This window comes from Oryctolagus cuniculus, chromosome 12 (assembly GCF_051225735.1).
Source record: "Oryctolagus cuniculus isolate XC-2025 breed Fujian yellow rabbit chromosome 12, ASM5122573v1, whole genome shotgun sequence".
Taxonomy (NCBI): Eukaryota; Metazoa; Chordata; class Mammalia; order Lagomorpha; family Leporidae; genus Oryctolagus; species Oryctolagus cuniculus.
The window spans coordinates 26270183-26284329 of record NC_142878.1 but is presented as its reverse complement, the minus strand read 5'-3'; the positions used below and the strand labels follow the sequence as shown (position 1 = coordinate 26284329).

General features: G+C 42.6%; 1 protein-coding gene across 4 annotated transcripts in view; it reads right to left on the bottom strand.

The window, feature by feature from the left end:
- NEMF (nuclear export mediator factor) overlaps nt 1-14147 on the bottom strand; it is a 53701-nt gene that overhangs the window by 15301 nt on the left and 24253 nt on the right. For 2 of the 4 annotated variants that reach the window (XR_016217341.1, XM_089309266.1), the window contains exons 16-19: nt 13908-13996; nt 8860-8963; nt 8436-8498; nt 2921-3014 (exon numbers count right to left, since the gene is read on the bottom strand). Coding sequence is in view for 3 of the 4 variants with exons in the window: in XM_089309266.1 (XP_089165392.1) it covers nt 2921-3014; nt 8436-8498; nt 8860-8963; nt 13908-13996 (350 nt within the window). In the remaining variant the exon portion in view is untranslated. Of the gene's footprint in view, nt 1-2901; nt 3015-8435; nt 8499-8859; nt 8964-13907; nt 13997-14147 lie in introns of all 4 variants that reach the window. The other 2 variants (XM_089309264.1, XM_089309265.1) reach the window with 1 other exon arrangement.

The following is a 14147-nucleotide window of genomic DNA, read 5'->3' as shown; positions in this document are numbered from 1 at the left end:
CCCTGCCACCCAGATGGAAAACTCAAAAAGGGGGAGTTCCAGGCTCCTAGCTTCAGCCTAGCTCAGCCCTGGCCATTGCAGGCATTGTCAGAGTAAACTAACAGATGTAAACCAGAGATGGAGATCTCTTTCCATTTGTCCCTCTCTCTCTGCCTTTCAAATACATGAAAGTTTAAAAATCAGGGATTTTTTTTCCAAGAATTCCAAGGATTCTTTTCAAGAAGAGAAAAGTAAAGTCATATTCAAATAAGCAGTACTATGTCCCTAGAAGCTTGTAATTCTGCAATAACTTTTACGACTGAGGAATGGATAAAAGAAATAAAATGAAAGATACCTTTGGCAGTAACAAAGAAAGAAATAACAAAAGATTCCCTATATTAATAATTTCCAAATGCCATGGAATACAGCCAAAACTAGTCCACTCGTTTCTTTCAGTGTGAGATAATGAGAAAAGTAAGGATAGTGGGGCCAGCACTGTGGCATAGAAGGTTAAGCCTCTGCCTGCAGTGCCAGCATCCCCAGTGGGTGCCGGTTCAAGTCCCAGCTGTTCCATTTTCGATCCAGCTCCCTGCAATATGCCTGGAAAAGCAGAAGATGGAGTAAGTCCTTGGGCTCCTGCACCCGTGGGGGAAACCTGAATGAGGTTCCTGGTTCCTGGCTTTGGCCTGCCCAGCCCTGATGGTTGTGGCCATTTGGAGAGTGAACCAAAAGATGGAAGGTATCTTACTGTTTGTTCTCTCTTGTTCCTTCTCTCTATTTCTGCCTCTCAAATAAATAAATAAATCTTTAAAGAAAACAAAAACTAAAACTAAGGATAGTTTAATAGGCTTACCATAAAGCTGTATTTATTGAACCTTAACTTGTTAAATGTAATTCTTTCTGAGATTCCCTCTTTTGGAAATAAAATAAGCTTTAATTTTAGGAAACAAAGATGACAGCAGATTTAAAAAACATATGTTGTTTCAGCAAAACAGAATTTCAGTTATCTTATTAGGGTATTTTTAAAAATGTTTTACATGTGTGACATCTCCAAATCTGATAGCATATTTATTACTTATGGCTATTAAAACACCAAAGGATAAAAAAAAATTCTCTTCATTAAAGAACTAAAGCTCCTGGGGCCAGAGCCATGGTTAATCCTCCGCCTGCAGCACCGGTATCCCATATGGGCACTGCTTCTAGTCCCAGCTGCACCTCTTCCAATCCAGCTCTCTGCTATGGCCTGGGAAAGCAGTGGAAGATGGCCCGGGTGCTTGGGCCCCTGCACCTGTATGGAGACCAGGAGGAGGCACCTGGCTCCTGGCTTCGGATTGGTGCAGCTCCAGCCATTGCAGCCATTGGGGAATGAACAAACGGAGGGAAGACCTTTCTCTCTGTCTCTCCCTCTCATTGATTGTAACCCTACCTATCAAAATAAATAAATTCTTTAAAAACAAACAAACAAAAAAAAACTAAAGCCCCTTTCATAATATTATTGATACAGATATTGTTATAATTCCCCACGTGTTGTTATTTCCCTAAAAACCTATTGTAGCATAGCAGATAATAAATACAAATATAAAATGAAACTAAATCTAAGGGATGATAATAGAACTCAACTTTTTTACCCTATCATATAGCTAAACCATGTAAAAATGTATTACTATCAATTTTAATTCTTTTCTAAAATTTTATTTATTTGTGGTAGACAGACAAAAAGACAAAACTCCCAAACACTGGCTCACCCCCAAATGCTTTCAACATCCAAGTCTGGGCCAGGCCAAAGGTGGGAGCCAGGAACTCATTCCAAGTCTCCCACATGGCTATCAGAGGAGGAACTACTTGAGTCATTACTATGCTGTCTCCTAGGGTATATACTAGCAGGAAGTTGGAATCAGGAGTGGAATCAGGACTTGAACCAATCAATCGGATACGGAATGTCGGTATCCCAACTAGCATTTCAGTCACTAACACCAAATAACCTCCACCCATTTTAAGTCTTGAAATGTGAAATCAACAGCAACATGAACTCAAATACAGAATGAAGATCACCAAATAAACACCTCTAATAGTGTTAAAATAATTTTGTGAAACAAAACAAACAAACAAAAAAACCAGCATTAACCACAAAGGACAGTGACTAAAACCAAATGCACAAAAAAACACTATAGCATATACCCACTTTTCTGGAAAGGCAAAAGAGAATTCAGAAAATTCCAACCAAAGGAGAAGACGTTTTAGGTCAGTTTGCCAGTCATAACTGGAACACTATCCTATATAACTGCAAGGGTCACTCTTTATATAGGTCTCTGCTCAAATCTTCCCTTCCCAGAAAGGCCTCTTTTGATACTTCCCTATTACTCCCTCTCCTATTCTTTAAAAAAAAAAAAAAAAAAAAGTACAGCTTTTTGTCAACTGAACACTGTGTACATATTTTTTCATTACCACCAACATGTAAACTCTCTCAAGCCTGCTACCTGTCTGTCCACACCCTCAAAATGTGGCACACAGTAGTAGCTCTTAACAGATTAAGAAAAAGGGGCCGGCGCCGCGGCTCACTAGGCTAATCCTCCACCTTTCGGTGCCGGCACACCAGGTTCTAGTCCCGGTTGGGGCGCCGGATTCTGTCCCGGTTGCCCCTCTTCCAGGCCAGCTCTCTGCTGTGGCCAGGGAGTGCAGTGGAGGATGGCCCAAGTGCTTGGGCCCTTCACCCCATGGGAGACCAGGAGAAGTACCTGGCTCCTGCCATCAGATCAGCGCGGTGCGCTGGCCGCAGCGGCCATTGGAGGGTGAACCAATGGCAAAAGGAAGACCTTTCTCTCTGTCTCTCTCTATCTCACTGTCCACTCTGCCTGTCAAAAAATTAAAAAAAAAAAAAAGAAAAGAAAAGAAAAAAAGAAAAAGGACCACAGCCCTTATTACCTGATGATGGTACACCCACCAAGCACTAGTGATAACTCGTGCATCCCAGGCAGCACTGTAGCAAAGCGCCATTGTCCCAGCTTCAGTCAAGGTCCTTGGTGGAATGGGTTCTCCTGTAATTACAATGCTACAATGCCTTAACTCCAAAGAACAGACTTTCTATAGAACAAGATATGAAAATCATATGCAGATGCAGATAACAGGTTCAATCATTTTATATTTTAAATACTAATACCACCATTTTTACTTCAACAGTATAAAATATTACTATTTTTATTAAAAATATTTTTACATGACAGACTTTCAGATGACCTTTGTAAATAAAATAAGTCCGAGAAGAAATATCCTCACACTTAGAAGTCAATAATTCTAACTTCATTTAAGAAAGCACAATTCAGAAAAATCTATTTAAAGTTTGACAGCTTCCAGAATATAGACTGCTGGAAACATCAAAATGAGACCACGTTAATAAGGGCCTTACAAAGAGATTTCAAGTATTTTTAAAAATGAGATAATTCATACACCATAAAATTCACCCTTTTGAAGTATATAATGGTTTTTAGTCTATTCATAAAGCCATGTAACCATTAACACTACATAATGCCAGAACATTTTTCAATATCCCCAAACTGAAACCCTGTATGTATTAGTAGTCATTCCTCATTTTCCCATAGGAATCAGTAACCTATTTCCTGTCTCTAAGGATTTGCCTGGTTTGGACATTTAGTATAAACAGAATAATATGCAGCCTTCCTTATTTGCCTTCTTTCACTTAGTCTAATGTTTTCAAGATTCCGGCCGGCGCCATGGCTCAATAGGCTAATCCTCCGCCTTGCGGCGCCGGCACACCGGGTTCTAGTCCCCGGTCAGGGCCCGGATTCTGTCTGGTTGCCCCTCTTCCAGGCCAGCTCTCTGCTGTGGCCTGGGAGTGCAGTGGAGGATGGCCCAAGTGCTTGGGCCCTGCACCCACATGGGAGACCAGGAGAAGCACCTGGTTCCTGGCTTCGGATCAGCGCGATGCGCAGGCCACAGCACACCGGCTGTGGCGGCCATTGGAGGGTGAACCAACGGCAAAAGGAAGACCTTTCTCTCTTGTCTCTCTCTCTCACTGTCCACTCTGCCTGTCAAAAATAAAATAAATAGGCCGGCGCCGCGGCTCACTAGGCTAATCCTCCGCCTAGCGGCGCCGGCACACCGGGTTCTAGTCCCGGTCAGGGCGCCAGATTCTGTCCTGGTTGCCCCTCTTCCAGGCCAGCCCTCTGCTGTGGCCAGGGAGTGCAGTGGAGGATGGCCCAGGTGCTTGGGCCCTGCACCCCATGGGAGACCAGGAAAAGCACCTGGCTCCTGGCTCCTGCCATCGGATCAGCACGGTGCACCGGCCGCAGCGCGCCGGCCGCGGCGGCCATTGGAGGGTGAACCAACGGCAAAGGAAGACCTTTCTCTCTGTCTCTGTCTCTCACTGTCCACTCTGCCTGTCAAAAAAAATAAAAATAAATAAAAAAAATAAAAAAATAAAATGAAATAAATAAAAAAAAAGAACTTGTACACTTCTTAAAAAAAAAAAAGATTCCACCATGCAGAACATATGTAACTACTTAATTTTTTTAAAATCTGAATACATTTTACTGCATATATACAATGTTGCTTATCTACCCATCAACTGATGGATACATAGGTTTTTTCCCCCCTTTCTTGGCTATTATAAATAATGCCTGCGTGAATGTTTGCACACATGCTTTGTACAGACAATTAGGTATATTCCTGTAATTTGAAAGGGGGGCGGTCACAACTATGTTTAATTTGCTGACAAACTGCCAAACCATTCTTCATAGCAACTCTCATTTTCAATTCATATGAGGGTTCTAATTTCTCTACATGCTTAGTAACACTTATTATCTATTTTGCATTATAACCATTCTATTGAGTATGTTAGAATTTCAATGTGGTTTTGATTTACATTTCCCCCTAGTAACTGACAATACTGAGCATCTTTTCATTTGTTTACTGGCCATTCATCTAACTTTGGATAAATGTCCACTTGATGAGGTTAGCATCGTGGCGTAATAAGTAAAGCCAGCGCCGCATCCCATATGGGGGGTACTGTTCCACTTCTGATCCAACACCCTGTTAATGTACCTGGGAAAGCATCAAATGATGGCCCAAGTGCTTGGGCCTTCACCCATGTGGGAAACCCAGATGAAGCTCCTGGCTCCTGGCTCCAGCCTGGCTCAACTCCAGCCATTGAAGCCATCTGGGGAGTGAACCAGAGGAGGGAAGACCTATCTTTCTGTCTCTCCCTCTCTCTAACTCTTTTAAATAAATAAAATAATCTAAAAAAAAAAAAAAAAAAAAAAAAAAAAAAAGTCCACTTGAATCCTTTTTTATTTTTTTGTTTTGTTTTTATTTTTTAAAAGATTTATTTTACTTATTTGAAAGTCAAAGTAACACATAGAGAAGAAGGAGAGGCAGATAGAGAGAGAGAGGTCTTCCATCCACTAGTTCACTTCCCAACTGGCTAGGCTGATCCAAAACCAGGAGCCAGAAGCCTCCTCCAGGTCTCCCAAAGGGTGCAGGGACCCAAGGACTTGGGCCATTTTCTACTGCTTTCCCAGGCCACAGCAGAGAGCTGGATCAGAAGTGGAGCAGCTGGGATTCAAACTAGTGCCCATATGGGATACTGGCACTGTAGGCGGCGGCTTTTACCTGCTATGCCACAGCGTAGCCTTTGTTCATTTTTAAATGTTGTTATTTCTCTTTCGAGTCTTAAGTGTTTATTTTTTATTAAAATATTTTATTTGTTTACTTGAAAATCAGAGTTACAGAGAGGCACAGGCAGAGAGAGAGAGAGGTTTTCCATCTGCTGGTTCACTCCCCAGATGGCCACAACAGCCGGAGCTGAGCCAATCTGAAGCCAGGAGCCAGGAGCTTCTTCTGGGTCTCCCACATGGGTGCAGGGGCCCAAAGACTTGGGCCTTTTTTTTTTTTTTTTAATTTGACGGATAGAGTTAGACAGTGAGAGAGAGAGAGACAGAGACAAAGGTCTTCCTTCCATTGGTTCACCCTCCAAATGGCCGCCACGCCGGAGCCACGCCAACCCAGCTGATCCAAAGCCAGGAGCCAGGTGCTTCCTCCTGGTGGAGATGCTCACATCTCCCATGTGGGTGCAGGGGTGCAAGGACTTGGCCATCCTCCACTGCCTTCCTGGGCCACAGCAGAGAGCTGGACTGGAAAAGGAGCAACTGGGACTAGAACCCAGTGCCCATATGGGATGCCGGCGCTGCAGGCGGAGGATAAACCAAGTGAGCCTTGGCGCTGGCCCCAACTCAGGCTATCTTGTACTGCTTCACTAGCCCATAGCAGAGAACTGGATCAGAAGTGGAGCAGCCAGGACTCGAACCGGCACCCATATGGGATGCCAGCACTGCAGGTGGCAGCTTTATCCACTACGCCACAGCGCCAGCCCTAAGTCTTAAGTGTTCTTTGGATACTGATCCCGTATCAGATGTAAGATTTGTAACCATTTTCTCCTATTCTATGGGTTGCCTTTTCACTTTCTTGATAACACTTTTTAATAAAGGTTTTTCATTTTTAAGTCCTACTTACCTATTTTGTTTGGTTCCCTATGACTTTAATATCATATAACAAATAACTGAATAATCCAAGCTTATGAAGATTTATACCTTGTTTTCTTCCAACAGTTTTATACTTTCAGCTCTAAAGTCTAGATCTTGAAGCATGCACTATCGTGCAGAGGGTTAAGCTGATGCTTGGGATGCCTTAAGACTGCACTAGAGTGCCAACTTGAGTCCTAGCTACTTCCACTATAGCATCCTGTTAATGCACCTTGGAAAGCAATGGAAAAAGGTCCAAGGGCTTGGGTCCCTCCCACACCTGTGGGAGACCCAGAAGCAGCTCCAGGCTCCTGGCTTCATCATGGTCCAGCTCTATTACAGGCATTTGGGTTATGAATCAGCAAACAGATGATATCTCTCTCGCTCCCCTTGTCACTCTGCCTTTCAAATAAATTAATAAAACTTTTTGAAAAACCTAGGTCTTTAAAGCATTTTAAAATAGTACAGTGGGTGGTGTAAATGGTGTAAAGAAGAAGGTCTAACTTCATTCTTTTGCATGTAGATATATAGTTGCCCCAATATCACTGTTAAAAAGATTATTCTATGAAAAGATAAGCCACAGCTTGAGTGAACATATATGCTGAAGACAAAGCAGATGTTATCCAAAATATACAAAGAACTACTAGAATGCGACAGTGGGAACACAAACAACGAATGTTACGGCAGAGACCTTACTAAGGAAGACACAAGAAGACAAACAGGTCATCATGGAAATGCAAATTAAAATGATAATGCCACTACACATTTATTAAAAAGGCCAAAATCAAGATCACTGACACCAACTGGTGGCAAGGTTGTGAAGCAACAGAATTCTTTCATTACTGTTGGAATGCAAATAGGAATGCAAATAGAAGAGTCTAAAGATTTCTTACAAAACTACTCTAAACATAGAAATCAACAATCTTGATCTCTGATACTAACTCACATTAACTGGAAAATTCTGTCCATATGAAAACCCACACGGGGCTGGCACTGTGGCATGGCAGACTGGGCCTACCATCTGCCATGCCAGCATCCCATATGGGCGCCAGTTCAAGACCTAGCTGCTCCACTTCTGATTCAGATATCTGCTATGGCCTGGGGAAGCAGCTGAGGATGGCCCAAATCCTTGGGCCCCTGCACCTGCGTGGGCGACCTGGAAGAAGATCACGGCTCCTGGCTTTGGACTGGTGCAGTTCTGGGCGCCGTGGCCAACTGGGGAGTGAACCAGTGAATGGAAGATCTATCTCTCTCTCTCTCTCTCTCTCTCTCTGCCTCTCCTTCTCTCTGTGTGTAACTCTGACTTTCAAATAAATAAATAAATCTTTAAAATAAAAAAAAAGAAAAGCTACATACAGACATTTACAGCAATTTTATTCGTAACTGCCAAAAACTAGAAGCAACCAAGATGTCACATTTAGGAATTCTCCAAATTTTCTTCTACTGGTTTCTAATTTCACTCCATTATGGTCAAAATCTTCATATGATTTCATTTGTTTTATATGTATTGAGACTTGTTTTATAGACTATCATATGCTATCCCAGAGAATGTTCCATAAGCACTTGAGAATAGTCTGCTGCTGATAGGTACAGTGCTTACAAATTTCTGTTAGATCTAGTTAGTGTAAAGTGTTGTCTAGGTCTTCTGTTTCCTTATAGATATTGTGTCTACTTATTACATTCAGGACTGAAAGTCTCCAAATATTATTTTAAAGGTTTTTATTTCTCCTTGCAATTCTGTCAGGTTTTGCTTCACATCAAGGGTTGTTGGGTACATATATGCTTCTCATGGTTACAGCCTGTTAATGGAGTCATCCTTTTATCATTACATTCTCCTTTATCTCTACTGATTTTAGCCTTATCATTACACTAAATGTATTTTAAGGAAAGGAAGTAAAATTCTGAATAAGAGAAATATATTACCTGTTGGATTCTTAATTACACAACTGGTAGCTCCATGAAGATCAGCATGTACATAAATGTCTCCTTAAAAATCAATAAGAAAAGACACTTTCAGAAGTCCTATTTCTAAATGTGAAAAATGGTTGCAAACTTCAGCAATGAAAAGTTAAGCTTTTAACAATATGACCTACAATGCTTTTGGAAGACTGAAAGCTATTTTATTAATGTAGCAGAAGACTGAGAATTAGCTCAGCAACATAACTTGAGGAACATTCACTTAAGAGGAGAATTATGTGTCAAAGCACATTCAACAAATCATAAACTGTTAAATCCTTCCACTCATTAAATCAAACAGAAGAGGATAAGATGAAAATAAATTCCCAGTGTTCATGTAACTGATCCAATCATTTAAATGAAAATTCTTTAGAATTTTAATTCTACTTACCTGTTGTCAAGTATCTTTTCACAATTATTTCGTTCTGCTGCTGATCTCGTCCACCTATAATTAGATAGTTCTCTGAGCTAATGAACCACAGAAACTTTTCAAACCTACCAAATTGAAAGAAAGCAAAGTTAACATTTCTTTTTCATTACAGCTATCTGAATTCACACACCTTTTACAAACAGGGAGCCACTGTGCCTCTGTAGGTTTTGCGCGCACACACACACACAGACACACAGACACACAAAGAAAATTTTGATCAATCAACTAATCTTAATCCACTGGTTCACTCTACAATACCCACAATAGCTTGGAATGAACCAGGCTAATCCAGAAGCCAGGAACTCAACGTGGGCTCCTACATGGGTGGCAGAGACACTAGTACTTGAACAGTCAATTGCTGTCTCCCAGGGTCTGCATTAGCAGAAAGTTGGATAGGAAGTGGACCCAGGACTAGAACCCAGGCATTCCAACATGGGATACAGGCATTCCAAGTGGCAAAACTTTTAATAGCTGAGCCAAACATCAGCTCTGTTTGTGTAGGTACAGGTAACTTGACTAAGATAGCTTAATTCTTCCAGAAGGTATCAAGCTGAATTTTAATAAAAACCTGTAACATACTTAATGTGATTTTCTTAACTCATTTTTAGAAGAAATTAAATTCTACATCTTTAAAAAGTTATCCCCTTATTCCACAGAGACAGCCTTCTTAGACTCAAAGATAATATAACAACGAATTACATAAAGTGCTAAGTATAAAATACCACGTTAGTTTTAGCCTTCTTTCAGTGGGGCACTAGAAAGGCTTTGGACCACTGATAAGAAAGCAAAATTGTTTGACTACTCAGTTCTCAATTAACCAACATAATCAATATTTACCTATGATATACTTTACATTTTTTAAAATATAAAAGACAAAAAATTGTCTTCAGAAGGGTAAAATCATAACTTCTCAGGAAAAATAACTTGGGTTTTAGAAATTTTGAAAACTGCAATATAGGTGAACACAAACACCTCCTACATCATGTAAGTACAGAAATAATCTTGTATATGGTTTTTTCAAAGATTTATTCATTTGTTTGAAAAGCTGTTAGAGAGAGAAGGAGAGAGAGATCTTTCCATCACTCCCCAAATGGCCCCTATGGTCAGGACTGGATCAAGCCAAAGCCAGGAGCCTGGAACTTCATTCAGATCTCCCACATAGGTGGCAGGGGCTCAAGTACTTGGACCACCTTCTGCTGCTTTCCCAGGCACATTATCAGGGAGCTGGATCAGAAGTGAAGCAGCTGGTACTTGAACCGGTACTCAAATGGGATGCCAGCATGGTAGGCAGCAGCTTAACCCACTGTACCACAATGCCAGCCCCCTGTATATGATTTAATCTATAAATTGAAAGATTATAGTTGTTGCCAGCATTGTGGCGCAATGAGAATGAACTAGCAAATAGAAGATCTCACTGACTCTCAGTCTCTCACTCAGATTGCTGGCTGTTGTGAACATTTGGAGAGGGACCCAGTGGATGGGAGATGTACCTCTGTCTCTGCCTTTTGAGGAAACAATTTAAAGAGGGTAATGAGGAAGACAAAAGAATACACAATAAATGGCACAAGGGGTGGGTGCCGTGGTACAGGGAGTTAAGGGTTAAACTGTTGCCTGCAATGCCAGCATCCCGTATCAGTTCAAGGACTGGCCACTCTGCACCCAATCCAGTTCCCTGCTAACGCACCTGGGAAAGCAGCAGCAGATGGCCCAACTGCTTGGGCTCCTGAATCCACGGGGCAGACATGGATGGAATCCTAGGCTCCTAGTTTCAGCATGGCCCAGCCCTGGCTTTTGCAGCCATTTGGGGCAAGAACCAGCAGATGAAAGCTCTCTCTCCTTCTCTCTCTATAACTCCACCTTTTAAATAATACAGTAAATACACCTTTTTTAAAAATAGGACTTGGTACTGGCATTGTAGCACAGTGCGTACAGCCACCGCTTGTGATGCCGGCATCCTATATGGGTGCCGGTTTGTGTCCCAGCTGGCTCCACTTTTGATCTGGCTCCCTGCAAACCCCATGGGAAAAGCAGCCCAATTACTTGAGCCCCTGCTACTCACATGGGAGACCCCAATAAAACTCCTGGCTTCAGCCTGGTCCAGCCCTAGCTGTTGTGGCCATTTGGGGAGTGAACCAGCAAATGGATGATCTCTCCATCTCTCTGTAACAGCTTTTCAAATAAATAAATGAATCTTAAATTTTTAAAACCCAAGTTATGTTGTCTCTTGGGGCCATCTGGGGAGTGAACCAATGGACAGAGTCTCTCTCTCTCCCTCCTTCTCATTGTGTAACTCTTTCAATAAATATTTATTTTTTTTAAAAAAGGAATAGAAAGCAAATAATAAATTGGGTAGATAAACTAAAATACATCAGAGTGCATACATTTCAAATGTATACAACGCAGTTTAAGCTGCTGCCTGTAACTGCAAGTATTCCTAATCAGAGCACTGGTTTGAATCCCAGCTGCTCCGTTCCTCATCCAGTTCCCTGTTAATATGCATGGGATGGCACCAGAAGATGGCCCAAGTACTTGGGCCCCTGGCATCCATGTGGGAAACCTGGATGGAGTTTCTATGCTCCTGACTTTAGATTGGCCCAGCCCTGGCCACTGCAGCCATTTAGGGAATAAACCAACAGATGAAGATCTCTTTCTCTGTCGCTCCCTTTGTCTCTATCACTGCCTGTCATACCCATGTGAGTTTGTAATAGAACACAAGTGGAAAAAGAGTAATATCTTCCACAGTGGGAAATCAATAAAGACTGTAAAACAGAAACATTAAGCAGCAGCAATACAGGGGCGGTGCTGTGGCATAGTAGGTTAAACCTCCACCTGTGGCACCAGCATCCCATATGGCCACTGGTTCGAGTCCTGGCTGCCCCTCTTCAGATCCAGCTCTGTTTATGGCCTGGAAAACAGTAGAATACAGCCCAATTGCTCCCGCACCCATGTAGGAGACCCAGCTCCTGGTTTCAGATCGACCCAACTCGGGCCACTGCAGACATCTGAGGAACCAGTGGATGGAAGGCATCTCTTTCTGTCTCTCCCTCTCTATGTCTGTAACTCTGCCTCTCAGATAAATAAATAAATAAATAAATAAATAAATAAATAAATAGGAAGGAAGGAAGGAAGGAAGGAAGGAAGGAAGGAAGGAAGGAAGGAAGGAAGGAAGGAAGGAAGGAAGGAAGAAATTAAGAAGGACCGGCGCTGAGGCTTAGTGGGTGAGGCTGCTGCCTGCAGTGCCAGCATCCCATATGGGTGCCAGTTTGAGTCCCGGCTGCCGCACTTCTGATCCAGCTCTCTGCTGTGACCTGGGAAGGCAGTGGAAGATGGTTCAAGTCCTTGGGCCCCTGCACCCAACGTGGGGGACCCAGAAGAAGCCTCTGGCCCCTGACTTCAGATCCATGCAGCTTGAGTAGGAGTGGGGAGTGAACCAGCAGATGGAAGACCTCTCTCGCTCTCTCTCTCTCTGCCTCTGCCTCTCCATAACTGCTTTTCAAATAAGAATTTAAAAAATAAATTAATTAAGAGGCAGCAATATAAGCATATTACTAACAGGAAGAGAGGTAAACACAAAAGAATCATCCAAAAAAACTAAAAGGAATTTCCTTAGGAGACAGGCAATGGGAATAAGGGCGAGGAATTTACGGGCTGGCACTGTGGCATGGTGGATTAAGCTCCCAGCTGCTCTATTTTCAGTCCAGCTCCCTGCTAATGTGTCAAGGAAAGCAGCAGCAGATGACACAAGTGCTTAGGTCACTAACACCCACATGGGAAGCCCTAAAGAAGGTTTTGCTTCTTGGCTTCAAGCTCAAACAGTCCTGGCCTTTGTGGCCATCTGGAGGAGTGAACCAGCGGACAGAAGATCTCTCTGACTCTACCTCTCTCTCTCTGCCTTTCAAATAAGCAAATATATATATATATATTTTTTTAAAGATTTATTTATTTATTTGAAAGTCAGAGTTACACAGAGAGAGGACAGGCAGAGAGAGAGAGGTCTTCCATCCGATGGCTCACTCCCCAGATGGCCGCAATGGCCGGGGCTGTGCTGATCCAAAGCCAGGAGCCAGGAACTTCCTCTGGGTCTTCTACTTGGGAGCAGGGGCCCAAGGACTTGGACCATCTTCTGTTGCCTTCCCAGGCCGTAGCAGAGAGCTGGATGGGAAGAGGAGCAGCCGGGACTAGAACCTGAGCCCATATTAAAAAAAAAAAAAAAAAAAAAAGGTGAAGAATTTCAGGGCTACTGAATTTTGTAACAAGTTTTACAGAACTGCTTTTCTTTTTATTTATTTATTTATTTGACAGGTAGAGTTATAGATAGGGAGAGAGAGAGAGACAGAGACAAAGGTCTTCTTTCCGTTGGTTCATACCCTAAACGGCTGCCACAGTCCGCGCTGCGCTGATCCGAAGCCAGGAGCCAGGTGCTTCCTCCTGGTCTCCCATGCGGGTGCAGGGCCCAAGCACTTGGGCCATCCTCCACTGCACTCCCGGCCCACAGCAGAGAGCTGGACAGGAAGAGGAACAACCGGGACTAGATCCCGGCACCCATATGGGATGGCTGTGCCACAGGCAGAGGATTAACCAAGTGAACCATGGCGCCAGCCCCAGCAGAATTGCTTTTATTTAAAAATATGCATGCATAATTTTTATAGAAACAAAAACTAACTTAAAAAAGGTAGGACAGGACCAGGTTAAGCCCCAGCCTGCAGTGCCAGCATCCCATATGGGCAGCGGTTCATGTCCCAGCTGCTCCACTTCTGATCCAGCTCTCTGCTATGGTCTAGGGAAGCAGTATAAGATGGCCCAAGTCCTTGGGCCCCTGCACAGGCATGGGAGACCCGGAGGAAGTTCCTGGTTCCTGGCTTCGCATCAGCTCAGTTCTGGCTGTTGCGGTCATTTGGGGAGTGAACCAGCGGATGGAAGACCACTCTTTCTCTCTAGCTCCACCTCTCTCTGTAACTCTATCAACTAAATAAAATAAATCTTAAAAAAAAAAATAGTAGGAAACTTACCAATACACTTTTCTTGCTTTTTGAATTGAGGTAACTGTTTGAACTTCTTTTAAGGTTTGCTTTGTTTTCTTTTCAGCTGATTTGAATGCCTATTCACAATAAAAGATTTTTAAATATAATTAGCTGCAAATTTACTTAAATATCACCAAAGTAAATGATGGGACAAGAAGCAGTTTTTAGAGTATCACAAAATAGCAGTATCTACACATATAAATATGCATACTGAAAGAAAATGAAAAA